Source organism: Aspergillus ambiguus (assembly GCF_047715705.1).
Source record: "Aspergillus ambiguus strain CBS 117.58 unplaced genomic scaffold BDV59scaffold_70, whole genome shotgun sequence".
Taxonomy (NCBI): domain Eukaryota; kingdom Fungi; phylum Ascomycota; class Eurotiomycetes; order Eurotiales; family Aspergillaceae; genus Aspergillus; species Aspergillus ambiguus.
In genome coordinates, this window is record NW_027395583.1 from 1 (window position 1) to 25,529 (window position 25,529).

General features: G+C 52.9%; 11 protein-coding genes across 11 annotated transcripts; 5 read left to right on the forward strand and 6 right to left on the reverse strand.

Annotated features, from left to right (window-relative positions):
• Positions 1–697: 697 nt before the first annotated feature.
• On the forward strand, positions 698–1,219 carry BDV59DRAFT_206510 (uncharacterized protein; the record flags this gene model as incomplete). Its single annotated transcript, XM_073694809.1, has 1 exon — positions 698–1,219. One exon carries the CDS (start codon positions 698–700, stop codon positions 1,217–1,219), a length of 522 nt encoding a protein of 173 aa, XP_073542676.1.
• Positions 1,220–2,444: 1,225 nt separating this feature from the next.
• Positions 2,445–3,243, forward strand: BDV59DRAFT_189652 (uncharacterized protein). Its single transcript, XM_073691632.1, has one exon. It carries the CDS (start codon positions 2,473–2,475, stop codon positions 3,235–3,237), a length of 765 nt encoding a protein of 254 aa, XP_073542677.1. The 5' UTR covers positions 2,445–2,472; the 3' UTR covers positions 3,238–3,243.
• A 231-nt stretch (positions 3,244–3,474) lies between these two features.
• On the reverse strand, positions 3,475–4,094 carry BDV59DRAFT_189654 (uncharacterized protein). The gene has a single exon (XM_073691633.1). The coding sequence runs from the start codon at positions 4,032–4,034 to the stop codon at positions 3,825–3,827; it is 210 nt and encodes a 69-aa protein (XP_073542678.1). The 5' UTR covers positions 4,035–4,094; the 3' UTR covers positions 3,475–3,824.
• A 965-nt stretch (positions 4,095–5,059) lies between these two features.
• BDV59DRAFT_189656 (rhodanese-like domain-containing protein) lies at positions 5,060–6,326 on the reverse strand (the record flags this gene model as incomplete). The annotated part of the gene is made up of 2 exons (XM_073691634.1): positions 5,911–6,326; positions 5,060–5,851 (listed from the first exon to the last, which is right to left on the reverse strand). Coding segments are annotated over exons 1-2 (644 nt in total), but the record flags the coding sequence as incomplete, so codon positions are not given.
• Positions 6,327–6,438: 112 nt separating this feature from the next.
• On the reverse strand, positions 6,439–9,072 carry erg5 (C-22 sterol desaturase erg5). The gene is made up of 4 exons (XM_073691635.1): positions 8,719–9,072; positions 8,486–8,636; positions 7,119–8,367; positions 6,439–7,068 (listed from the first exon to the last, which is right to left on the reverse strand). Exons 1-4 carry the CDS (start codon positions 8,876–8,878, stop codon positions 7,033–7,035), a joined length of 1,596 nt encoding a protein of 531 aa, XP_073542680.1. The 5' UTR covers positions 8,879–9,072; the 3' UTR covers positions 6,439–7,032.
• Positions 9,073–9,587: 515 nt separating this feature from the next.
• BDV59DRAFT_156923 (signal recognition particle subunit SRP68) lies at positions 9,588–11,884 on the reverse strand. The gene is made up of 3 exons (XM_073687456.1): positions 11,641–11,884; positions 10,431–11,567; positions 9,588–10,374 (listed from the first exon to the last, which is right to left on the reverse strand). Exons 1-3 carry the CDS (start codon positions 11,829–11,831, stop codon positions 9,867–9,869), a joined length of 1,836 nt encoding a protein of 611 aa, XP_073542681.1. The 5' UTR covers positions 11,832–11,884; the 3' UTR covers positions 9,588–9,866.
• A 125-nt stretch (positions 11,885–12,009) lies between these two features.
• BDV59DRAFT_189662 (putative translation regulator (Cya5)) lies at positions 12,010–16,183 on the forward strand. Its single transcript, XM_073691636.1, has 2 exons — positions 12,010–12,171; positions 12,231–16,183. The coding sequence occupies exon 2, from the start codon at positions 12,310–12,312 to the stop codon at positions 16,123–16,125; it is 3,816 nt and encodes a 1,271-aa protein (XP_073542682.1). The 5' UTR covers positions 12,010–12,171; positions 12,231–12,309; the 3' UTR covers positions 16,126–16,183.
• A 242-nt stretch (positions 16,184–16,425) lies between these two features.
• On the forward strand, positions 16,426–19,885 carry BDV59DRAFT_156949 (MCM DNA helicase complex subunit MCM3). Its single transcript, XM_073687460.1, has 8 exons — positions 16,426–16,675; positions 16,732–16,753; positions 16,807–16,858; positions 16,927–16,973; positions 17,023–17,128; positions 17,184–17,447; positions 17,506–19,562; positions 19,628–19,885. Exons 1-8 carry the CDS (start codon positions 16,603–16,605, stop codon positions 19,662–19,664), a joined length of 2,658 nt encoding a protein of 885 aa, XP_073542683.1. The 5' UTR covers positions 16,426–16,602; the 3' UTR covers positions 19,665–19,885.
• Positions 19,880–21,820, reverse strand: BDV59DRAFT_156940 (Spo7-like protein). The gene has a single exon (XM_073687457.1). The coding sequence runs from the start codon at positions 21,469–21,471 to the stop codon at positions 20,107–20,109; it is 1,365 nt and encodes a 454-aa protein (XP_073542684.1). The 5' UTR covers positions 21,472–21,820; the 3' UTR covers positions 19,880–20,106.
• BDV59DRAFT_156941 (putative alpha/beta hydrolase) lies at positions 21,821–23,999 on the forward strand. Its single transcript, XM_073687458.1, has 2 exons — positions 21,821–22,340; positions 22,405–23,999. Exons 1-2 carry the CDS (start codon positions 22,170–22,172, stop codon positions 23,875–23,877), a joined length of 1,644 nt encoding a protein of 547 aa, XP_073542685.1. The 5' UTR covers positions 21,821–22,169; the 3' UTR covers positions 23,878–23,999.
• On the reverse strand, positions 24,000–25,523 carry BDV59DRAFT_156942 (uncharacterized protein). The gene has a single exon (XM_073687459.1). The coding sequence runs from the start codon at positions 25,346–25,348 to the stop codon at positions 24,122–24,124; it is 1,227 nt and encodes a 408-aa protein (XP_073542686.1). The 5' UTR covers positions 25,349–25,523; the 3' UTR covers positions 24,000–24,121.
• Between the last annotated feature and the right edge of the window lie 6 nt (positions 25,524–25,529).

The following is a 25,529-nucleotide window of genomic DNA, read 5'->3' on the forward strand; positions in this document are numbered from 1 at the left end:
TCGAATAGGAAATCCTCGTACATCTGCGTCTAATAATCGCTTAAGTAGTAATTCTTCTTCGAATTCAGTAAGTTTATGGCCATTAGCGCGTCTTTCCGATCGTGATTTTGAGCCATTAAGCCGATCGCGTAGAGTATTTTCAGGGACTGTAAAGACCTGCGCAGCGCGTAATATTGACTTAATTTGACCTCCCTGGTAGGCCGAAATAGCCATCTGAATCCTTGATTCTTTAGAAAGAGGCATACTAGATTATGGTGGCGAGAAAAAGACGCGTTGAACGAAGAGAAGAGATTCTGGTTGAAAATCCGCGGTTCGGTGGTATCCGCGGTTCGGTGGTTGATTACGTTAGTTATAACTAGTTAGATAACTATTCCTCCAAGCATCAAATAACCTTCTTAGAAAACTACTGTGATCCGTACATAACACCAGAATGATCCCTAACCTCGTCGTTGTGACATTATTAATACGGAATAGCGACTTGCTCTGACTGACTTATGAGGGGGGGTGATTGAATGATGATGCCATAGTTGGTGCCTTCAACAATGGGACGGGAAAATTATATTCACACTTCACTTAGTGACCGCCGTCTCCATCCTAATTTCCATCATTTAAGTCTCCCATCCTTTTCGAACCCATCGCAACCTCTGCCGAATCCTTTCATATGCGAAGCAACCTCTTCTCCTGTGTTTGCATCATCATGTCGTCTCCACTTTTGGATGCCCGTGAACCTAAATACTCTTTATTATCTCTCACAGGGAGTTCCGACAATCTCCTATACAGACTCCACGTTTTACTCTTTGACCTTCAAAATTTCACCAAACGCGAGGATTGTAGGAAGCGCCTGGATACCATTGCCGATATCTCCTATATTGAACCGCCATATTTCACCGGGTCAGAGGCGGAGGAAACCAAGGAGGAAATCAAGAACGCTACAAAAGGGTCAAAGACACTATCGGAGATCGTTGCAGATGAGCTTTCCACACGACTAGAAAGGCGAACCAAGAAGCGTGTGGAGAGTGGTGACTATCGCATCTGCGCGGCGCACGATCTTTCTCCTATACTCGCCCGAACACTCAACATCGATCTTAAACAACTTGAAAAGGATAAGGAATTTCTTCGCCTGGTTGGCACAAAAGGGCTTCATCTGGATGGCGAAACGTGGAAGGGGTTAAAGGCCAAATCGTTTGCCCCAAGAAATAAGTACAGGCGGAAAGGATGAAGGACCCTTCCCCACTCGCCTTCAACCTTGAGCGACCACTTGGACAACTTGATGCGAAAGAAGTCTGAGCGTGGCCAAGCAGAAGAGCTGTGCGCATCTCATGATCTGGCTCCAATTTTTCTACGGGCCTTTGGTCTCTCATGGGACGAATTGAAGAAGGAGCAGCTAGTTCTTCGTCAGGCAAAGGACTCCTTGCAGCGGCGCCATACAATGGATACATTGAGGAGGGCCTTTTCCTCCATTACAACGAGGGAAGCCACCGCGGACAAACCAAAGAAGGTCTGAGGAGTTCTTATTAGGTTTGGTAGTTTCCGTTAGCTGGGGTGTTAGGCGAGAACAAGATGGGCCGAAATGCAGAGATATCAGGATCAAACTTCAAAGACATAGTAATAGAATGAAAATTATGTTGAAAAACAAGACAGAACAACTCAAGTCATACAAGTATTAATTTATCTACATCACGTTGTCATTCAGAGATAGGTCGCAACGCTTCCTTTACTTACGGGGTGAACCAGGAATCGCACGAGGAAAATGATCGGGACCTGGGTAGGCCATGGAAAAGCTGTTGAGCTATAGAGGAAGACATTCGCCGGGTGCATAGCGCTGTGTGAGAGGTCTTTCCCTAACCTAGCTACTAATATCCAGACCCTAATGTGAATCCACCGCAATAGCTAAGAGTGATATTATCACATTTACTATACTCCGGAGTATTTTACTAAAAGGAAATTTTGAGGAGAAGATCTGATAGTACTAGGTTATGAAACTCAAGCTTGTGGATTGTACATATGAATCAGCCTTATCGCATCCTAACTTGTGGCGTGTGGAGGTAGGGTTTGCAATTTAAGTCATGCCCCCGACTAGCTCTGCAAGATCCGATTCCGCGGATGACTCAATACCTACCCTTAACGATGTTCTGCCGACGTCAGTTTGATCATCTTCTTACTGGATTATATCATCAGGCTATGGTCATCACGACATGAAACATGTGATTGCACTATAAATGCCGCCTTCTACACATACATCTCCATACTTCCCTGTACCTCATCTATTACTTTCATCTTCGCGCAAAGCGTTGCATTCATCCCATGTCAATGGACAAAGCGTCAGTGATCAAAACCAGATTCCTCATCCTCTCAGACACACACGGTCTCGACCCTAGCGAGTACCTTACGAACCAATACGCAGATGTTGTGCTTCACTGCGGCGATCTTACTACTGAATCCAAGCTTCACGAGTTCCGAGCCTCCCTGAAAATGCTCGAGAGTATCAACGCCCCTCTCAAACTGCTTATAGCCGGGAATCATGACTTCACCCTCGACACACTGACTTTCCAGGAAATGGTCACAAAGGCTGGCCTGTCGGAGGGCGCTGATCGTGTCTTAGTGAATACCGTGTACGGCGACTATGGCGACGCCAGAAAGCTTTTCCCGAAGGAAAATATAAAGACCGGAATCATCCTGTTGGATGAAGGGACTCACATGTTCACCCTGCAAAATGGTGCGTTGTTGACAATATACGCCAGTCCATACACTCCATCCCTTGGAGACTGGGGGTTTCAATACCACCCAGATCAAGGCCATCGATTCGATATCCACGACGTCGATGTGGTGATGACGCATGGGCCCCCTAAGGGCATAATGGATATTACAGATTCAGGAAGCAGGGCTGGTTGTTCGGACCTTTTTGCCGCTGTCTCGCGGGCGAGGCCCCTGATGCATTGCTTCGGCCATATCCATGAAGGCTGGGGAGCTAAGATAGTAGCATGGCGAAGGAAAATCTGTGAATCCCCCTCACATTTGGCCGATATCGATAATGGGAAATCTGTCCTTATTGAGAAACTCTCAGGCGTTTGTCCGGGTGCGAAGAGGACTTATCAGACAAGCCACTGCTCCGGTGATCCTGTTCCACTGCAACAGGGTACTCAGACTTTGTTTCTCAATGCAGCTATGGAGGGGACCATAGACCATCCTGTACACCCATCATGGACTGTTGACATCGAACTTCCTAAAGCTAGGTAGCGTAGCAGTTTGTTAGTCCATTACTAATGTATATATATAAGTTGACCAGTTATGGTATTCTGTGTGGCTTATATCTCAGACACATCTAAAAGAGCGGAAAACAGGAACTACCAAAGAAGGAACACTGCATAAAATTAAACGTAGGAGAAAACCCCGTGTGCCAAAAACGGGGCAAGGGGCAAGGTGCCCAAAAAAAAAAAATCTGAAGTCGTACGGGATGTGCACGAAGAAACTATGAGGGCCTTCGTTGCTGTCAAAATGGGCATTAAAGGCTCACTCCAGTCATACGGATAGCTACATTCACCTTAAGCAATTTTCGGTTCCCTGCGAGCTCTATTTATACTTTCGAGATTGAGTGTAAACTAAGACCTATATTATTATATTAACACGCCTTTCCAAATCAAACGCTATCTTCCATCTTAGGTATTCGCGCCTGAAAAGTAGTTCCCTTGATGCTCCAGAATGAACCTTGTCGAAGCGTAATTAGAATCGGGTAGCTCATTATTTCTGCACGGACAACCAGATTGTCAGTCAGCTAGTTTCTCAAGAAAACCTTGACAATACAAACGTACCTTATCAGTTGGGTTCTATCGTTTCTGACCCGCATACGGACCGGCTGGAAAATTATACTCATCTTCCCAGTGTTGCTTGGCCGCCATAAGAGGTCCCCAACGCTTTTTGACATGTTGCAAGTGCGCCGCAATGCGAGAAATGGCAGACGACCGTTGTGAACTGATAGATGTGGTAGCGACACTGCCCTTGACACTAGGGGAGTGGATGGACGACACCCGGCTCATTTTGAACGAGAGGGTGCGAAGCAGCAGGGTAGAGGTTGCTCTGTGAAATAGCCCGTATCAACTTCTAGGCATTGATTGTTCACCGGGGAAGCAGGTGATTTATATTATGATGTTACCCTAAGCCTATACTCAGGCTCTGATGCCTCACCGAGTCTTTGCCGAGTTATCTCCACATTTTTTACTTCCATTTTTTAATGCCAAGATAAGGCGTATTACGTTGCCAATGATCTGGCAGTATCCATGCGGTGAGTCAAACCCATTCAAGATTCCCGAGTAGATGTCTTCGATGAGGGTCTCGTCCGTGGACGCCCGAGCCTGGATGGGTGCATCGTGGGTGCATCTCAGGAACTAGTTCGGCGTCAGCAATTTTCATAGGACATCTCTGATCGCTTTGCTCGGTCCTGTTGGATCAACGTTCTCTTCGCCCATGGTAAGTTGCAAATTTTCGCAACTATTTCGCATAATTGGCCCAGCAATTGCATCCACTGAACTTCAATCAGTCATCAAAACCAAACCGAAATCCAGATAAAGAAATAAGCATAGGAGGTTCCACCTGGGGCTTTTCCATGGATAGCCTCCATCGAGGGCTCTGGAATATGTTCGTGCGTAATTCGTCCCCGATAATGTTCTACCCCTCGTGAGGGGAACAGTTCCCCGCATGTAGTTTTCTTCTTGAAAGAGCATTTAGACATCCAAGCGAACTAGCCAACATGACAGGCTTGACGGCTCGGAAAAGTCTCGGATGTTGAACTGTCATGTACGCTAGCTGCGCTAGAGCCGGAATCTGAAGATCATACCTTGTTCGTCAAAATATGTTCCAAGCTGCCAGTACCACCATTTCTGATAATTGAAAGCCCACCTACATAGTGTAGAGACTCGAAAAGTATTGTAGACATTCATTATGGAAGAGTCAACATCACATGTCTGATATTTGACGACTTGGAACATAGCAACCTCATACAACGCTCACGATTTCTCCCGTCTATTTATCTTGGAGGGAACTCTTTCTGCTCGTTAAATTTACAGTAAAGAAGGAAACTGGAAGTGCAGACCCCAAGTAACAATTACCCCAGAAGAATGGAAGCGAGAAGATGATGAGTGATATTTGAAAGGGACGTATATTCCAAAGCAGACAGTATACTGCGCATCGTCTGGTCATCTATATTTAACATCTATTGCTGAGACCCCACTTCAAACTTCTCTTCCCAGGGATACGCAGAGTCGTGTCAGTGCCCAGTTGCTTCATCTCGAATTTAGTAATTTCAAGAGAAGTCATCAAGTGTAGTTCTCACTCTACCTAGGCTCCCGACTACCCTCACTGAAGCGGGGACGACCAAGATGTTTACGGCCGTCTAAACCAGTGACATATATACAATCTCAATCCCAAGCCCACCTAGCCCAGTACAATATCAAAACAAAACATCCTACTCATAATCCGGACCTTCCCACTTCTCAACCCGCCCACCGCGATCCGCCCAATCCAACCAACTTCCCTCATAGACTCCCACTCTCTCCGGCTCATACCCAGCCTGGACAGCCAACTGCGCGGCGGCGCGCGCCCGCACCCCAGCCTTACAATAAAATACAACGTCGCCAGTCTGGCCCTCGACCCCGGGCTTGGGGTAGCCGAAGCGCGTTTCGAACTCGTCCGGGGTCAGGAACAGCGCATCAGGCTGCGATGCGAGAGGCACAGACACGGCGGACGGGATAATGCCGGTGGCGGTTAACTCGGCGGGCTCGCGGACATCGACGAGGATGAGGTTGGGCGAGTGGGAGGGCGACGCCGAGCCGGAGTCGGATGGGAGGGCCGCGGTGATCTGCATTGTGGTTATTAGCATCAGGTCATGTTCCCCCTTGTCTCTGGGGGTGTTCGCACATCTTCAAAACCCCATCGTCTCAGCTCTAGCTCTCCGCTGTTATTGCTCCGCCGGCGGATCGTCTGGAGGGATACCGGCTTGAGCGGGCGGGGGTGGCTAGTCGAGATGGCGGTCCCGGGGACAGCACGGGGTGGTTGTTGAACAAGGGATGTGATTTGGCGCGGGCGAATGGCGCTGGCTGTAAAGGCGGGCTGTTTAGCTGCGCGAGAGAAGAGGCCCGTCAGGGGACGGCGTAGGGATATGGGCGAAGTCATGGCTTGGTTGTGCTAGTTCAGGTTCGTCGGAGGTGTTGGATGTTATTTCTTTTTATGGCCGTGTGGATATGTACTGATCCTTGGGATGGAGATAGACGGCTATTTTATGCAGTCGGCGGTGAGGCTGAGTGGATAGATGTACACTGGTGGACGGCGGATGGATTAATTGACGTTGAGAGCTAGAGCTCGGGTGATGTCAATTCGGCGATTGTATATTTGCCGGGTCACCGCCTTCCCCGATCATCCCTAGCCCTAACATTGTCTGACTGTCCTACTAGATGTGCAGATTGATCGATCTGTATTCCGCAAGTTGGTTTCGTCTGAAATGCTCTGTTTGATAAATGTTTGATGTACGGGAGTGGTCGTGTGTGGGCAAACTCGGTTCTTCCTACGGGCATATACCTAGGTAGTCTCCACGCTCGCCCGTAAAGAATGAACGGCAACAGTCGCAATTACTATTAATCTAAGTAGCATACTAAAAATGGCATGTCGCTGGAAGGCTTCCGCAGACGCTGAAGCCACAAGTCCAGATGGATCGTTCAACATCATATACTTCAGAACCACTTCGTTCTGGATAATCCTCTCCATTCGCAGGAAGCAAACCGTCCAAATGTATCCGCCGAGATATAACCGGAAAAAGAAAAGAAAAAGTAAAAGGCCACCGGGAAGACCGCCTGAGTGGAATAGTACAGCTCTGTACAGATGCAGAAAGAAACGAGGTTTCGGTCATTCTATCTCCAGGATAGAACGCTGGAGGATCATGAGGCAGGCCTCGACGGAGTTACTCAGGCACTCCTCAATATTGATCAGTCACAGAGCAGGTAGGCCGAGTCTAAGCCCTACTCGAAGTAAATGGTGCGAAGAAAATTATGGACGGGGACGGAAAGTAAGGAGGCAGTCGTCCTAATCTGAATTAGCCAGGGTTGAAACGTACTGCGATAGAGATCTCTTACCTGAGGGAAGATCGTAGCAAACACCTTGATGTCCTCGGACTGGGGAGTGGGGGTGTGCTCCCAGTTCATCTCCATACTGGCCTTGCCGATCATAGCCATCAGATTCAAGGTGGCGTAGTTCTGACCGAGGCAGTAGTGGGGGCCAGTGCCGAAGACCAGCCAGTTCTTGGACTGCTGCTCGGCGGTACCGGTAACCCAGCGGTCAGGGTCGAAAGAGTCGGCATTGGGGTAAGCCTCATCGTCATGAGTGGCGGGCCAAACGGACGGAATAATCATGCAGCCCTTGGACACGGTCACCTTGTCGCTGATAGGGAAGTCCTTTTTCACGAGGTAGGGGACCATGATGACGGGAGGGCGATAACGCAGGGTCTCCTTGACCACAGCACGAGTGTAGGTCATGCTTTCGAGGAGGTCCATCGTCAGGGGGGCGTTGACATCGCCATTCCGAAGGCGCAGGTTCTCCTCGCGGACCTTGTCGAGAACCTCGGGGCGATCGGCCATGAGCTGGAACAGCCAAGTGCAAGCGGCACTGGTGGCATCCTGGGAGGCGAACAGGAAGGTGAAAATGGTCTGGGCAACTTCGTAGTCGGTGAATTCGCGGAGAACCTGGGTGGGCTTCTCACTGTCATCCACGGGGATACCCTTGGCAATCTTCTCGCGGTAGCGGGCAGAATCCAGCTGTTGCTTGACCCAAGCGTCCATGATACAGGAGATGTCTCCACCGGCAGCCATGCGAGCCTTGCTCTTCGCGGCGCACTTAGAGAACTCTTCGAGAACCATATCGGCGGCCTTCTTTCCGTACCAAGTCTTGGTGTAAGGCAGGATGATGGGGAAGTTGACCAGCTCGAGAGCGGCAGTGATCAGGTAGTAGTCGTCGGCGATCTTCTGGACGGCCTCGTCGGTGATGTAGTGACCGACGAAGGTACGGCAGGACACGGCGCACATGAGCTCACGGAATTCGGGCATCCAGGGAACGGGCTTGTAGTTGGCATCCTTGGACTTCTTAAGGAAGCGCGCGTAATAGTCGTTGTAGACTTCCTCCATCCGGGGAAGGTAGCACGACAGGGCCTGGCGAGTGAAGAGGCCGTTCAGACCCTTACGGAACTCGACATGTTCACGGCCATCCAAAAAGACCCAGTTATCGGCGCCCAGGAGCTTGTGCGCAGCGTCGACCACGCAGGGCTTGACATAGGCGGGGGAGTTGAAAATCTTCCGGGACATGTCACGAGTGGACGCGATCACAACGAACCTGCCCGAGTGAGACGGTGAGCCAAATGTTCATCTCCTTGCCTTTACCCTCCTTGGTTTTCAAATTTTTTTTTTTTGGTGTTTGCGATTGCGCCAGGAGGCTCAGGGGCAGGACTTACTTGTGGAACACAGACACGCAGCTCAGCTCTCCACTGTCCCATTTGGCCTTGTACTCGTGGAATTTGGGATTGACGGATTGCAGGAAGGGACCCATGAAGGGGAGTTTCCATGCTGGACCAACGATCGAGCCCTTCAGCCAGAAATAACGAACTGTATGCATGGGGATGTTATGAGCCATCTGGAGCGGGAAACCCCTCGGGAAGGCGATTGACGAAGCGACAAAGCGACTTACGCTGGTCATAGATTACGGCAGCAAGGAAAAGAGTCAGGAGGCCCTTCCAGATGGTGAAACCGTCAAGAACGGAGGCGATAAGACCGGACGGAGCGAACAGTTGGGGGACGACGGTAGCGTCGGCGGAGGGGGAGACAAAACTCCCGTTGACGCTGGCCATGGTGAGGAGGAGTTACACCAATGGGGAAGAGAGAGAAAAAGAAGGACAAAAGGAGGGAATGGACGGGAGAGGGGAGGAGGAAGAGGAGAAGAGACGAAGAGGAGAGAGAGAGAGGGAGAAGAAGCGGAACTCCAGGAGACGCGACGGGCCAAGAAAAGCGACCAGGAGGGAAAAAAATGGGGTGAATATAAGGGAAACGGAGAAGACGGAAGGTGTTACGTCGGAGATCCCCAGTCCGCCTGGTGCAATCTTGGATCTCATTTAACTATGACTGCTGTTATTGTACATATAATTACAGTTCATATTTCTATCTTGTTACCTTTCCCTTTTCTGTGATTCTGATTGTATCCTGTCAACGGTCTTCTGGGTATCTTTTATACTCCCGACAAGCCCTCGTTACCCAGCCAGCCAATCACGACGCTCGTCGTTGCTGAATTTTCCCCCCTTTTCCGTGCTGACTAATATCGGTACGGAAACGCCCTCTTCCGCCTATACAGAGAAACAGACGCATCAACCTTAAGATTGGCATTCATCCCTTGACAGCCCTGTGTCCTCGACCATGCCGGCGATGGATGGACCTGACGAGTCATCTGCCGGAATAGGACGGTGGACGGTAGATAGTCTCTCACAACATTAGTCTGCGGTAGCTATGCCCATGGACTGTATTTTGTTCTTGTCTGCTTGGCCATACAGAATACTGGGTAGTTTAATTCCAGGCGCATGGACACTTTCAAATTACCCGTGACCTATAGGTAGAACTCCCCCAAAGACATCAACGAAAGGTGATCCGGATGTCCCCTTCCCGATTGGTCGGCAGCCCCAGGTTACTTAAGCAGTCATCCTCAATGCCTACACACTCATTGGTACTTCGTACATCAACGTTCGTCGTTCATATCCGCAAAACCGAACGACTGATGCCGCTAAGACTGTCTACGTACACATTCCACACTTTTGTCAACCCCTTGCTTGCATGGCTCGTCTCAACACCTCAGCGTCCAAATCCAAACCAGCCCCGCCGGGTGCTCTTCGGTTCTTCCTCAGCAGCTGGGGTCGAGGCTTGACTTGGTCCACTACCACTCGCCGCCGCCCGAGGATAGTCGATATAGTTCCACGCCACGTCCAGGAACAGGGGCTTCACGGGGACCGGCTGCATCTGAGGAGGGTAGGGCACGAGGTTGGTCAGATCCAAGTGATCCCCTGCGTATTCATGCAGCCTCTCCACCATCGGTCGCTGGTTAGTTGATCCCGACTGCTGCGCAGCAGTGAGTTCTTCCAAAGTAACAATGCCGCGGTACTGGGCCACCACGGAACGCAGTGTGGATTCCAACTCCTGCACTTGGTTGGCGGACAGATCCAACCGGGGAGGCCCTTCCACATCCGTCGTAGATGAAGTCGTACCGACGCAGTGCGAAGTGAGCGCCAAAGCCTGAGCAAACAACGCAAGAGCGTTCTTAGACTTTCCCTGGATTCCATGGGATCTCCCAATAGTAAGGCATCTGTCCGCGGGTTAGTGAGAGCCTCTAGGTCATTACCACTGCAATGGACACTATACCGTAGTGCGCGGAAATATGACCGCTTAGCTTCGAGCTCACGAACGAAGTCTGAGTCCGCAGCCACACCGGGAAGCTCTAGAATAAACTCAATACTCTGCAAGGTGGAGTCATACAACACAACTCGCTCACGCAACCGTGCAAGCTTCTTGCCGGTTGCTTCCTCACGCTTGGCGGACGCCTTGCCCGCTTTCTGCGTCTTTTGGTCGGCTTCGAAGGACACACCGTCACTGTCACCACACAGCACCCGGTTACGGCCAATTCGCCATCCAACCAAAGCATAGTTGACCGCAGTCCGGGTAATCTGCAGACCCTGCATCCTTCTATCTCCAGGATCAACACCTTCACTGGCAAGGTCGTCAATGGCCGTCTTTGTGGCATCGACGGCGTCCTGACTAGCAATTATGACATTGTCATATGCAGCAGCCTTGTCCTTCGACGAAGCCGATTTCCCAGAGGGTTCAGCGAGCCATGATGAGAGACGAGATTCAGCAGCTGCAGCAGATGCCAGAGCTTGGGAGATCGCAGCATCTTCCAGGGGGACAGTTCTGGATCTCCAAGTGATGGTCTCAGGCAACTTTTGCACTTCTCCATCAGCGGTTCTCCTTGTTCCCGCGGCATCTTCTTGCAAGCAACTGGGATCCACCTTTTCCACTTCCGACCTGACTTCCGAGTCGGAAGTAAAATAGCTGATCGCTAAGGAGGGAAGAGGTCTCGAGCGGGGGAGTTTCATCTGGTATGCTGCGTATCTCAGACTGGGGTCGACTGTTCCCGAGAGAAGATCACGGAACGCATCTTTCTTATCCTTCTGTCCCAACGCTGCATAGATCACCCTCGCAGTCGAGTTGTTCTGGACGCATTCTTCCCAATTCCGCTTCTCCAAACAAAGCGCCCCCTTGAGCGAGGCATGGTACGCGCGGGCTTCCAGAAGATCGGTGGGAGTGGCCCCGGTCGTTTGATCCTGCAGGAGAAGAACCAATTGGTTCGCGTAGCCGGATGCCCTGTTGAGCCGGGAGATAATGTGACTCCTAGTGGCCCCGACGATGCCTTTCGCAGATGGATCCGCGGAATGAGCCGATTTCATGTGCATGGCTTGCGCCCAAGCCCGCTCCGAGCTCAGGATGAGGGTATAGACGAATCTAGAGGGGGACTGTCGTTAGACGGTTGCCAAATCCCGTAGTAAGGCAAACATAAGAGAAAAAGAGCACATACGCGACATTGTTGCTGACATTTTCGGCACTGATGGGGGGCTTCGCCGTGTATTTGCGGCCTTTGGGAGTAGTCTGTCCCAGCTTTTTGCGGAGTTTGTGCAACTTGCGAGTTAGGTGGGCTCGGTATGCGTTGTAGTCTCCAGTAAGGAGAACATCCTCTCGCTGTTTGAATACATAGTCGGTGATTTCCATTATGTTGGTCCGCTCGACAAGCCTGGCGAAGACGGAATGAGTGCGGCGGGATGGACGAGGGCGGTGGTGGAGTGGGAAGGTGGTCAGTTTTCGGCCAAACAAATCGCCGGCTGCACCTCGCGGGAATCCGGCCAAGCTTGTTGCTTCTTCCCATTGACCTCACAAAATTTCCTTCCGTGTCAACATCTCCCCCCGCGTTCATTTCTACTCCCACCAGAGTCGAATTTCTGTACGGCGCTGTTTGTCAGTTGAAGGCGTCAGCTCGTTTTCTCTTTTTCTGTATATGTGGATGACTACCAAGTAGCGGTTGCGAAGCTTCGTGCAAGATCCTTTCACATCCGTATGTATCACCCTCTCCGCGGAACCCTTCCACTACTGACTCTTACACCTCCCGAATAGGTCTTTCGGACCCGATATGCCACGCGTTCTTGTTCTATTCCGGTGATATCAGGGTTCGACACCGCAATCATTGAGGGTAATGCTGGAACGGGCTGCCGGATGCCTCGAGAACGCAGGACGGCGTTTCTTCCGGGATCCCAACGGCGCTATTCGAAGTCCACGATCGTTCTATTCTAATATTGCACAATCGAATGGCACGTGTCTGGACGCTTCTCAACGTTTCACTCCGCTACACACCACCCGTGCTTCCGTGCCTGTTAGCGGGACTTCGACCTCCGAGAAAGCGCCGGATGATCCCAAGACGCCGATTCTCGAGTTTCTATACCCTCCTCATACGCAAGAGTTTGTCTCGTCATGCTTGGTCCGTTCTTCGAGGAGACTTGTTCCGCGGCGACGGCGGAGGGTCGCTCCCTGCCTGACCAGGTCTTACGCATCCGAGGCTGCTCATCTTCGGTCCACTGGCGCGGATAGGCCCCTACCCGACATTCCTAACAAGGAGAGTGATCGAAGGCACGCTAAAGGTAGACTTCTGGCTCTTTTAGCGGATGGCGGTTCCGGAAAATATGACAAGGCCTGGGAGCTCTACTTAATGGCGGGCTACCCCCCGGATGTGAATTCAGCACTTCTCTCTCGCCTGTCGAATTCGCGACATGTGACCGATCACAGACACGCAAAAAGGCTCTTCGATGAAATTGCACCCCGTTCTCGGTCTGCGGACGATTACTTGAACATCGCCAAGTCGTATCTGGCTGTGGGAAAGGAGCTGGATATGATTGGGGTGTGCCAGGTTGCCGTTCCTCAAGGCATGGGGGCCCCATGCTGGGCCTTCGCCATTGCCCATTTTGTGAACTCTTGCCAGTGGGAATCTACGGAGGCGTTGTGGAACATTAGGCCGATGTTAACGGAGGACGATCTTCGAAATTTTGTCGCTTCTCACCTGGATCCTTCCACGGCGTCCAAGGTTTTGCTTTCTTTGGCTGCATTCCTCCTGGAACAGCGTACCGACTCTCCAGCCCGTGATCTCGCTCGATATCTACTGGAGCATGTCTTCGCTACTTTGGAAATCATCGAAGACACGTCGACTGAGACTCTCTTGCTCATACTTCGGGAATATAATGCACTATCCGTGCTGACTCCCGAGCATTATTTCTCCCTCATCAGAGCACTTCAATCGTCGGAAGAGCGAACTACGTTTGCTCGCTCCCTGGTCGTATATCGCAACTTCCGTTGGCAGATGGACGGAGAGGTACCACCTGCAAAGCTTTTGGGACAGCTGATTCGAAGGCTTACCTCATTCCAAATCACGCCCGGAATCCGGTATATACTGGACGAACTCGCTCGCTTCTACGACAAACCGTCTGTGGATGCCTACAAACACGCTCTTATCGCGTTCTCTAGAACCGGAGATGTCGCGAATGTCAATCAAGTATTCGAAAAATTTGTGTCCGACCATGGAAAACCGTCAAGCCGCAGACTAGTGACTCCATTACTGTACGTCCATGCGAGGCTGGGAAATGTGCAAGATACCATACGCCAATTCGAGAGGATTTCGAGTGAATTTGGTCTATGGCCAAACACAGTTTGCTGGAATATTCTGCTCACTGCGCATGCTAATGCTGATGATTTGAATGGCCTTTTCAAAACTTTCAAGAAGATGCTTGAGAGTGGTGTTGAGCCCAATGCCTACTCCTTTGGTATCCTAATGGGACAGTGTGCTAATAGGGGCGATGTTGATACCGTTCGTCAAATTCTCGCGCACGCTAAGAAACGCCAGGTGCAGATTGCATCTCCTATGCTTGACACGATTGTGGAGGCCTACTGTAACAACCAACGTCTGGATATGGCCGAGAGCGTTGCGGAGACATGTCTCGGTATGGATATCAAGGGCTCGCGCGTGAGAATGTGGAACATACTTCTCTGGAATTATGCATTCAGGATCGATCTTGAATCCATCTCCAGGATCCGCTCGCGCATGGATGCCGCGGGTCTGCAGCCTGATGATATGACGTACGCTGCACTTATGCTCAGCTTGGTACTTATAGGGCAAACTGATTCAGCTCGCCGCATCCTCCGGACACTCCATCGGAGCCATCGGATCTATGCCACGGAATTCCATTATGCTATAATTCTGTATGGATACGTGAAGGATCGCAACCGTGATATGGTACACATCATTTTCCGTGAGATTAAAGAACGCTTCGAGAGACCCGGTTTCAGTTCAAATCTCCTCACTCTCAAAAGCCAACTGCAACGGGATTTGCAGACACTGAAGGATGGCGGACGAGCGACGAATAGTGCCAATATTCGACTTGAGAATGCCGAGAAATTCCTCTCTGAAGCCATTGCCGACTTTGATATGACCAAGTTGGCTACGAAGCAACCACTACCGGGTGCCGGTAAACAGCCCGTCGGCAAAGCCTTTCCTGCCATGTATTATGAGTATATGATTACCGCCTATGGAAGGAGAGGTGCCTTTGACAGGGCTCGTCAGCTGTTCGATCAGTACATACGCGCACGGAGTCCTTCGTCTGTGGAGAATGTGTATGATATAGCACCTCTTCGCCTCCTCTCTGCTTTGATGCTGGCCTATTTGAAGGCGGAGCATTACAAGGAAGTCGAAGAATGTTGGAAAATGGCCTTCCCGCGTGCCAAAGAAATCGCACGCCCTCCTTCAATAGATGGTTGTCTTGAAAGCCAATTGCCTTCCACAAATACCGCCGACCCACCTCGACCTTCTCGACCTATATCAGTACAGGAACAAGATGATATTTTGAGTTCGGGTGTTTTGAAGCCATCTAGACCGAGGAAGAAGTCGTCAATCCTGCCAGCGTGCCGGTTTATGCTTTCTCGCCCACTCTCCCTGTATATGCGGTCTTTAGCCTATCGGAACGAACCCTCGAAGATACACCAGGTTGTGGCAGAGGTACAGCGGGCGGGATTCGTTTTGACAACGTATAACTGGTCTACTTTTGTGCAGATGCTGGCCTCTTCCGACAAGCACTCCGACCAAGTGCAAGCATTTAGCATTTTCGAAGAAAAGTTTATGCCCAATTTCCCTGGGTGGAATAACCTTCGCCGGGGATATGGACTGAAACCTCCTGGGGTTCCTTCAACCATAGATGTGATTGAGCATCCCAGACGCGGCAAGCATCCTGATATTTTGGGGAAAGAAGGCCGGCGATACTGGAGCAAGATCCAGCCTGACTTTATGCAACCTACGTACGTCTCCATGGTGTACTTAGCGTCTGCTTTGCTTGGTTTCCGGGAGCGAAGCATCATTGATGGAGGTGCCGAGGTCAAATCCCTCTATCGGGTTGCGCCGAGGACGATCGATGCTGTTGCCGATATGCCTTACCTGCGCGAGAAGTTCCAGGGCGTACTCCTCCGCCGTCGGCAAGAGCAGGGTGACAAGAAGCAAGAGGTGGATCGATTGGAACACTATGTGTGGACAGGAGGCATTCTTGGAGTTGGCGGTCAACCTCGTGGGCTAAGAGAGGAGCGTCTGCCTACCCACGAGCAAGAACAACCCAACAGCGCCATGTCTGCTCACCATGCGGCTGGTACCCGCGGCACGGACATCAACGCTGGCCTACCGGTTGGTGTCGTCCCCGAGACTCCGCAAAAGACGCTCGATCCTCAAGATGAATACGACATTGAAGTTGAATCTCTGCTAGAGAGTCGACGCAATTCGCCCGAGGCTGACGATGAAGTGCTGGATAGTGAACACCGGGAAGATCCGGATGTGGACTATGAACCAGACGTTCTGATCACCAGTGAAGGACCGAGAATAGGCATTGAAGAAGCGACCCCCGAGTCTGTGGATGAGCAATCTCCGGAAGTCCAGACGTCCAAAGAGGCCAAACCAGCCGATTCTCCAGAGGAGGGTCGCTCGTAAGACCTCTGGTGGAGATGCTAATTCGTTGATATATGTATATAGACAGAAGTCTCTGGTGTATTATACTAGTATAGAGTGTAAGAATATTCTCATATGCTATCTATAATTCTCGGATGCGTAGATATCTGTTTAAGTTGGTTCCGTCAAGAATCCACGGTACTCCATAAAGCACACTCTCATCATGTGACCAAGGACGCTGAATCATCAAGCCCGCGTAGACGCGTCTTGCCCAACTCACGCGTTCTAATTTTGCCCGATCGGGAGGGCGCGTTTCCCTCCGTCAAGAAAGATCCTCCACCGCGCATCGTCCATCCCACTCTTCCTCTAGGGATCCTGACTGTCACTACTCCTCTGCGGCGTCCTATTGTACGCACAATCCCCCTATCGTTCACAACCGAAAGATAATATTCTGCCGGCTTAGAATTGGTTAATCTCCTTCCTTCCTTTTGAGTTCCACCTGCAGACCCAATTTTCACCATGGACGGCGGTCAACTCCGCGATGAGGCCGCTCAAGATCGAGTGCGTGCGGCTGCCGAATTTCTTGATCCACGTGAGTGATGAATGACTGCACTATCGGGTACTTATTGGAAGCTGACTCAATTCTAGAGAATGATCCGAGAGCACGAAGGTCCGTCAGCAGCTGATAATGCGACGCGGAGGAATTGTCTAACCAGAAAACAGCTATCGAGCAGACATTGTTCTGATGTTAAACCGTGGTCTTCGGCGACTGATAGTATGTGGCTTCCGTCGCTAATGCAACTCTTTATGCTGCAACCTCAGCTAACTCGTCTTCGCGGATAGGTCAGCATCGACGAGATTCGTGCACATAACCGGGAATTAGCAGATGGGTAGATTTGACTTGTTTTGAAGTCACGGGCCATACTGACTGCACAACAGCCTGCTCACTTCGCCATTCGACTACTCACAAGCTTTTGATGCCGCCCTTAAGAATATCATCCCGACAATCGGAGGTCGCTCAACGAAGGAAACAGCCGATAATGTGGTAGGCAATTTCGATGTCCCAAATCGGTATCCTTCCTTGGTATCTGACTAGACAGAACTATTATTGCGCCTACGTTGGAGCCTTCGGGGAGTACTCGTGTAATCCTCGGACGTTGGGCTCTGCTCACCTGAACCGGATGATCTCCCTCGAGGGAATCGTCACAAAGTGCTCACTCGTCCGCCCAAAGGTGATCCAGAGTGTACACTATAGCGAACGGAGAGATCGGTTCTTCTCCCGAAAGTACCGGGATCAGACTATGACTGCGAGCGGTGCGACGAGTTTGAACGTGTACCCGCAAGAAGACGACGAGAAGAACCCTGTATGGCACACATGGAAGGAATCGCTTATGGATCTCACTGACGCTCTCCTCCCTCCAGCTCATCACCGAATACGGTTACTCTACCTACATGGACCACCAGACAATTTCCATCCAAGAAATGCCCGAGAGAGCCCCTGCGGGTCAACTGCCCCGGAGTGTGGACGTCATCTTGGACGATGATCTCGTTGACAGAGCCAAGCCCGGTGATAGAATTCAGTTGGTCGGCATCTATCGTTCTCTCGGCAACCGTAACGCCAGCTCGGGGTCGTCGACCTTCCGCACGATCGTCCTTGCGAACAACATCATTCACCTGTCGTCGAAGTCTGGCGGAGGTATTGCGCAGGCCACCATCACCGACACGGATATTCGCAACATCAACAAGATCTCTAAGAAGAAGAACGTCTTCGAGCTGATGTCACACTCTCTGGCACCCAGTATCTACGGACACGATTACGTGAAGAAGTCTCTCTTGCTGATGTTGCTTGGTGGTATGGAGAAGAACCTCGACAACGGTACCCATCTGCGTGGTGATATCAACATTCTCATGGTCGGTGACCCGTCGACTGCCAAGTCTCAGCTTCTGCGATTCGTCCTGAACACAGCTCCTCTTGCAATTGCCACTACTGGACGAGGCTCTTCCGGCGTTGGTCTGACAGCCGCCGTCACATCCGACAAGGAGACAGGAGAGCGTCGATTGGAGGCTGGTGCCATGGTCCTTGGTGATCGGGGTGTCGTGTGTATTGATGAATTCGACAAGATGAGTGACGTGGATCGTGTGGCCATCCACGAAGTCATGGAACAGCAGACTGTGACGATCGCGAAGGCTGGTATTCACACGAGCTTGAACGCTCGCTGCAGTGTCCTGGCAGCCGCTAACCCGATCTACGGTCAATACGACCCTCACAAAGACCCCCACAAGAACATCGCTCTGCCTGATTCGCTGCTGTCCCGTTTCGACTTGCTGTTCGTCATCACGGACGATATCGAAGACTCGAAGGACCGGATGGTCTCTGAGCACGTTCTGCGCATGCATCGCTACCGCCAGCCGGGCACCGAGGAGGGTGCGCCCGTCAGGGAGCAGCTTAACCAGACGCTGGGTGTTGGCCTCGAGGATAACCAAGACTCGAACCAGCCCACGGATGTCTATGAGAAATTCAACTCCATGCTTCATGGCGGCATGACCAACTCCAGAGGCCGGAAGAAGGACATCGAGATCCTGAGCATTCCCTTCATAAAGAAGTACATCCAATATGCCAAGTCGAGAGTCAAGCCGGTCTTGACCAAGGGAGCCGCCGACCACATTGTCGCCACCTACTCTGCGCTGAGAAACGACGATCTCACCGGTAACCAGCGCAGAACGTCGCCCATCACTGCGCGTACCCTGGAAACCCTGATCCGTCTGTCTACGGCTCATGCGAAGTCACGCCTGTCCAACCGGGTCGAGGAGAAGGACGCCAAAGTTGCGGAGTCTATTCTCCGCTTTGCCATGTTCAAGGAAGTTATCGAGGACGAGCGCCGCAAGCGGAGAAAGGTGACTACCTTCGACGACGACTCCGACGACATGAGTGAGCCTGACTCTGAGGACTCGGACGACGACAACACTCCCGCGCAAACCTCGAGTGCGACTCCTCGGTCTGGGCGAAGGACCGGCACCGCACGGACACGCACAACGGCCACACGTTCCACCGCCGACGAGATGGACGCCGACGCCGACGATGTTTCTGAAGATGGCGATGGCCTGTACGGCGCTAGCCCGCGCGGCCAGCGTCTGCGATCCAGCCAGACGACCCGCACGCAGACACAGAGCCAGTCCCAGATGTCGGTGGCCTCTTCCCACCCTGCATCGCAGCTAGTGCAGTCCCAAACGGACAACTCGCAGTCCCAGAGCGCGTCGCAGCCCATCCAACCTCAGCGACTGGACGTGTTCCGTCGCGCGCTGGGCCCGCTTATGGGCACGCAGCTGTTTGTTGGCACGGAGGAAGCAGATGTTGAGGACCTCATTGGCGCCGTGAACACCGCCGTGCGCGCTGCTCCGGCGCTTGGCCAAGGACATGTCTTCCAGCGCGCCGAGGCGATCCAGGCCTTGAAGGCTATGAACGATAAAAATGAGTTGATGTATGTATCTTCTGGGATTAGCATTTTTACGATGGATATTGTGCTAACGACTGCGCTTGTTACAGGTTCCTCGAAGATGATGAAACTGTCTATAGAATTTAATCGACGGGTGATGAAGGGTACATGTGTTCAGACCGGCGCCTATGGCATTTGCGACGTGTTCTCTCTATGGAATATAGTTTGGCACCTAGATTATCTGGCGTCCAGAGGGTTGATTTATGGGATTTGTCTAGTGAATTCAGCAAACAATGCAAATGGGCATATGATGATTCGCACTAGAGTCGGTACCTGCTTTGCAGTATTACTGCGTGATGCATGATGCATCCTGCAGAAAGACACAGAACGCCTAGTGTACATATCTGACTTGGTTCTTTAATCTAGGGCGCTATCTACAATCGCAGGCCTTAATTAAACCCAACCCTCCCTTCTACAAAATACCCGGATAGAGACGAAGAGCACTATAACATAACCCCAAGAGGCGTCATTAAACACACTGCAACGCCCCACAGATACATAGGCTAGGTCAAATGGGGAAGACATGCGACTAATCTACGGGTTCATCCTTGATGGGCTTGTCCTTGTCGCTGGCAAGCGTAAAGGACGAGTCGTCCGATGAGAAAGACGGCGGCTGCACGCCTTCTCGGATCTGCGCCTGCGTCAAGGGGGACAACCCCCGGCCAAAGCTCGTCTTGGACCCTTTCTTCCGGCGATGCTGGTTGCCCTGCTCCGACGCCGTAGACGCGGGTGATGTGCTTCCTCGGCGAGGGCGACCACTGGATCGCGACGGCGGCCGGTCGTCCGCGTCAACTGGGGTGGTACTTCTCGAAGGCGTCCGGGAATGCGAATCGGAACGGGTGCTACGGCGGGTGGGGGACTTCGGTTCGAGGACATGTTTCGAGACGCTCGGGTGCGGGTGATGGTGGCGATGCTGGCCCTTCTCGCTGAGAGTTGCGGCGGCCAGACGGCGACGTTGGGAGGCTTTCCAGCCAATGCTAACCCACCAAAACCAGCCGCCCTCCTGCTTGGCGAGGGCGCGCTCGCGTTGGCGCAGCTTCGCGCGCAGCTGGGCACGCCGCTCATTTTCCTTGTCCCAATACTCGGTACGGTAGTCATCCCAGTTCTCGCGAAACTCCGGTGAGAACGACTTGGGTAGGAGTAGGAGCCGGATGTAATCGCCCCCCGGGCTGAGGTCTTCCTCGACGAGGCCTGATTCGCTGTCCACGTTGTGGTACGGTTGGTGGTGCTGCCGACCACCGACGACGCGCTTGTCGGACGCGGGGCGTTCGACGTAATGGAAATCCCCAGCGGCGGATGGAAAGAAGGGGGCGGAGAAGGGGAACAGGAAGGAGAGGTAGGATAGCAGTTCCTGCCACCATGGACCTCGGATCACGATGATCTTGGTATTCATGGTCCTCAGTCCGCGGTTGGCGACGGCGAGCCAGCGCCGCGGCCAACGCACGCCCCGTTCCCATTGTCCGGTACCCCAGACTAGCAGAGCCGTCACGACTCCCCCCAACAGCGCGACTTTTTCGCCCATCTCGACCACCCAGTAGACCGAACCGCCCACCCCGCGACCATCCTCGCGTGGACGGAGAAACAGCGCATAGGCAAAGTAGGCAATCCAGAGGAGCAGGAAGAGGATGAAGAAAGTATTTTGTCGTCGCCGTTCGCGGAGAGACAGATATTGAGCGCGCAGGGAGCTCTCAAGGATCAGGAGATTCAGGTAGATTTGGGGCGGAGACGAGGGTAGATTAGCCAGCGGGTCCGGGGTGGAAGGACGCGGCGGAGGAGAGTATGAAGACCTCGGAGGAGGTGATACGGAATCGGAAGAGGTGGTTGAGGGAGTGGATTGGCGATTATCCGGGACTGGAGAGCCTTTCACCAGCTGATCGAGGCTTGCGGCAGCCATGGCGATGACGTTGCGGAACAGAAGGGAGGGAGACTAGCGCGGGGGAGAAGGAAAAAGAAGAGGTCCAAGAAACGGGATCAAGAAGGAAATAGCACGGCCTTTGCGGCCCAATGTTACTTCATCGCATGGAGGAAGAGATTGAGGTTGATATTGGGAGATGGTGGATATGGCGGAGGTGAAGGTGAAAGACGAGGTTGAAGGTGAAGGTGAAGATGGGCGGAGAGCGGAAGAAGAAAGTCAGGTGGAAACCCGACAACAACCACGACCAACGTCGCCTTAACAACTTCCCTTCTCTCTAGCTCCATCACCATCTCTCTATTCTCTGCCCTCCGCCAACGCCACTCATTCCGCTCCTCTTCAGCTCTCCACGACTCATCTGTGTCTGCCTACATCGCCGCTCGCTCCACTGATTGGATCGGGCTTAAGCGGTTCCTCCGTTCCTCGCCGTCATTCGTATACCAGTAGCCTCCCCTTTGGTCCACTAACCCCGACCTTCGATATAACCCGTGTCTTCCCCCGCCGCCATCGAGTGACGGAGCCAGTTCTCTGTCACTCTGCAATTCCCGTGTACCAAGGTGTCGACCGCGCGAATCTCCTTAAGACCTTTCCAGGTCCCTCGATCGTGGGCCTCGTTTGAACCATCTCGTCCCATCCCGTCATCGCATCCTCCGTCTCCCTCGCTGCGGTATACCTCTTCGATGGCCTCCGAATCGTTGGCTCCTTCGAAGGACGACCTGCAGAATCGCGACCAGACCATGTCCTCCCCCACTCAGCGTGACAATGTTCCCCATGCCGCTCGGGGCACCACCGCCACACCCTCACCTTTGTCGTGGTTCCCCCTAGGGTACAAAGAAGGCTTTAGCCAATGGGTATGTTCCTGAACCGAGGAAGAAACTCGGCTGTGTCAGTGTCACTGAGACTGTTTCCCTGCAGTGGGCGAGTTTACCGCCAGCCGTCGCAGAACACAAAGTCATGTCCTTTTTACCCTACCTGCAACATGAGCCCCCGACACATCTCCAGACCGGGAAGACAACCCATCTACCGAATGATGAGCCGGGAAGCCTGCAGTCGGCCGACCACAGTCAACAGGGCGAGGTCGCCATCAATTCCACAGACGACCCATATGGCCCGCGCCGTTGGCGGTCTAGCATGGTGGAGTTGAGTGGCAAAAATCGCGCGCTCAACGAGTTCTCCGTTGAGCGAGTCGGCGAAGAGGCCGACCAGCACCTGGTCATGCTGCACGGTTACGGCGCTGGCTTGGGCTTCTTCTACAAGAATTTTGAACCGCTCAGTCGGCTGAAAGGATGGCAGCTTCATGCGCTTGATTTGCTGGGCATGGGCCGCAGCACCCGACCGGCTTTTCGCATCAAGGCGAAAGAGCGAGAGGCCGCAATTCAAGAGGCGGAGGCTTGGTTTATTGATGCCCTGGAGGAATGGCGTATCAAGCGCAACATCGAGCGTTTCACTCTCCTGGGACACAGTCTAGGCGGTTACATGGCGGTAGCTTATGCTCTGAAATACCCCGGACGTCTGAACAAGCTCATTTTGGCCTCTCCTGTCGGGATTCCTGAAGATCCATATGCTGTATCCGCCGCCATGCCCGAGGCGTCGGACTCCAACTCGCAAAACAAAATCGCCGAATCGGCCTCCTCCGTGCCGCCTGAAACCATCCAGAAAGGAGATAACAATATCCTCTTGAAGGGCGCTCCCACAAGCGGCCCCTCTGACAACCGACCGCCACGCCGCATGGTGCCGAAATGGTTCGCCTATCTATGGGAGGCGAACATCTCCCCTTTCACTCTGGTCCGGTGGGCTGGGCCATTAGGCCCACGCCTTGTCTCCGGCTGGACGTCGCGGCGCTTCTCCCATCTCCCTGCGGACGAGGCCAAAGCCCTCCACGACTACTCCTACTCCATCTTCAGTCTTCGGGGTAGCGGAGAATATGCACTGGCGTATATTCTCGCCCCTGGAGCGTTCGCGCGCAGTCCTCTCATCCGGCGCATCCATGGAGTGGGTCGACAGATGATGCAGTCTTCCCCGTCCCCCGTTAAACAAGCGGTCGACAACGCCAGCTTGCAATCATCGTCCGAGTCTCCTGCTGGATCCGACTCGACTGCCCTCGCGCAGCGCGAAAATGGCCTCCCGATTGTTTTCATGTACGGCGATCACGACTGGATGGACGTAAAGGGCGGAGTTGCAGCAAAGGCCAAGCTTGAGGAAGAGAAGCGGCGAGCCCTCCAGAACGCCACGCAGGAGCAGCGCGCAGCCGACAACGGTTCTGCAAAGGTTGTGGTGATCAAGAACTCCGGCCACCACGTTTATCTCGACGGATGGGAAGAATTTAACAGGACCGTGCTGTCTGAGATGGAAGACGTGGCACAGAAGGAGAGGTCCAGGCGGCCGTGAACTCTGGACACGGTACACTTGCTTCTGATTTTCTAGCGACTTTCCCCCGGTGTTCGGGCTCATGATATAATATGACGTGTGTGTACATAGTGAGTGAATAGACTCAAAGACGAACAATGCAGATAGATTTCGCTGAGGTGGTACTTTCACCGGTTATCACGCATCTCATGCTCCTCGTTACAGACATTCACCCAGATTGACCAGCAGATCCTCACACTTAGGACCGAGTGGCACCCGTCGCTACCTACGCTCGTGTGCTCCAAGGACTGAAAAAACCAGCAGGATTTGGCCCCGAGAGGCTTCGCCGACGATATCTCACTCCAGCAGGGTAATGGGCCACCGACCGACCCGTCTCTCTCGAATGTCTGCGTTCTTCCACGGGCGTTGTGTCACCTGATGATACAGCGCTACTGGCTACATCGCTGCCGCCGGACGGAGCCGCAAAGTATTCGCCGTTACGTTCAACTGACAGCGAGAGCTGGCTATCGATCGTGGGCACCACCACCGGGGAAGGACCCTGCGAATGGGAGCGCGGCGAAAGGGCGCTGGAGTGGGGACTCGCGCCCGGCGTCATGGACAGCGACACCCCGGACGGACTAACAGGTCTTTCGCGACGAGCCAGACTGACAAGCATGGAGGTGGTCGCGGAACGATTATGACGCCGCAGGGTTGGAGACTCGGGGGGCATCTGGCGGTGTCGCCAGGGCAGGGCATGCTCCGAGAGCTCAGTGCGGGAGTTCCGATGGCTGAGAGGCTGCGACGGAAGCTCGAGACGACGGTTGATGGAGAGCCAGGCCCTTTCGTCGGGATCATCCTCATCGTTGTTGGCATCGTCGTCACCTGCGTCATCTGTGGGGCTTCTATCAGACGATGCGGCGGACGGCGGTAACGGGTTGCTGTTGGCAGTGTGGCGCCTCGGTGGGATGGATGGCCTGCAGCGCCAGCCGCCTAGGCCCTCGAAGTCTCGATCTTCGTCGCCGCTGATGAAACCTTGGAACGCGGCGGAGGAGACCGGCGTTGGCCGGCGTGCCTCGTCCCAGGGGCTTGGCCGGCCCGTGATGTCGTGGGTGTAGAAGAAGTGATCCGGGTCGACCACTCCCTCGGAGGACATCGAACTGGTGCGTCTGAAGGGATGGCTGCGAGACCACCCGTGCTGGGAAGCCGGAGTGGTGGGCAGGTACGGGGCGCCATAGTCCCCAGATCGCCTCTTCGGAGTGGTGGTTACTAGAGGGGTCGTTGGCTCTGATGAAGCAAAGTTGAACAAGGATGAACTGTCGGGTTTAGGGACGATAAAGTTCTTTGACACGAGGGCATAGAAAAGCTCTCTGACGAGTTCGATGGAGATGAGGGACAGTCGTGCAAACACAACCAGGGTGGAGACGCAGACGGTAACGTAGGCAGTGAAGGCGAGGGGAATCGAAAAGAGAACCATGAAAGGGAAATATATCGTTGAAGTGATGATGGACGGCATCGAGACTGTTGGAGGGATATAGTTCTATCGGCGTCGAGACGGCGCTGACAGAACGATTGGTGTAGTCTTGCGGTCACGTATCATACTCGATGAGTTATATCCCTGCGTCTGATAAGACCATCTCAGTGGTGTGTCAAAGCGAGGAGCGAGGAGAAGGTGGTGGTTATGAAGGTTGTTGGAT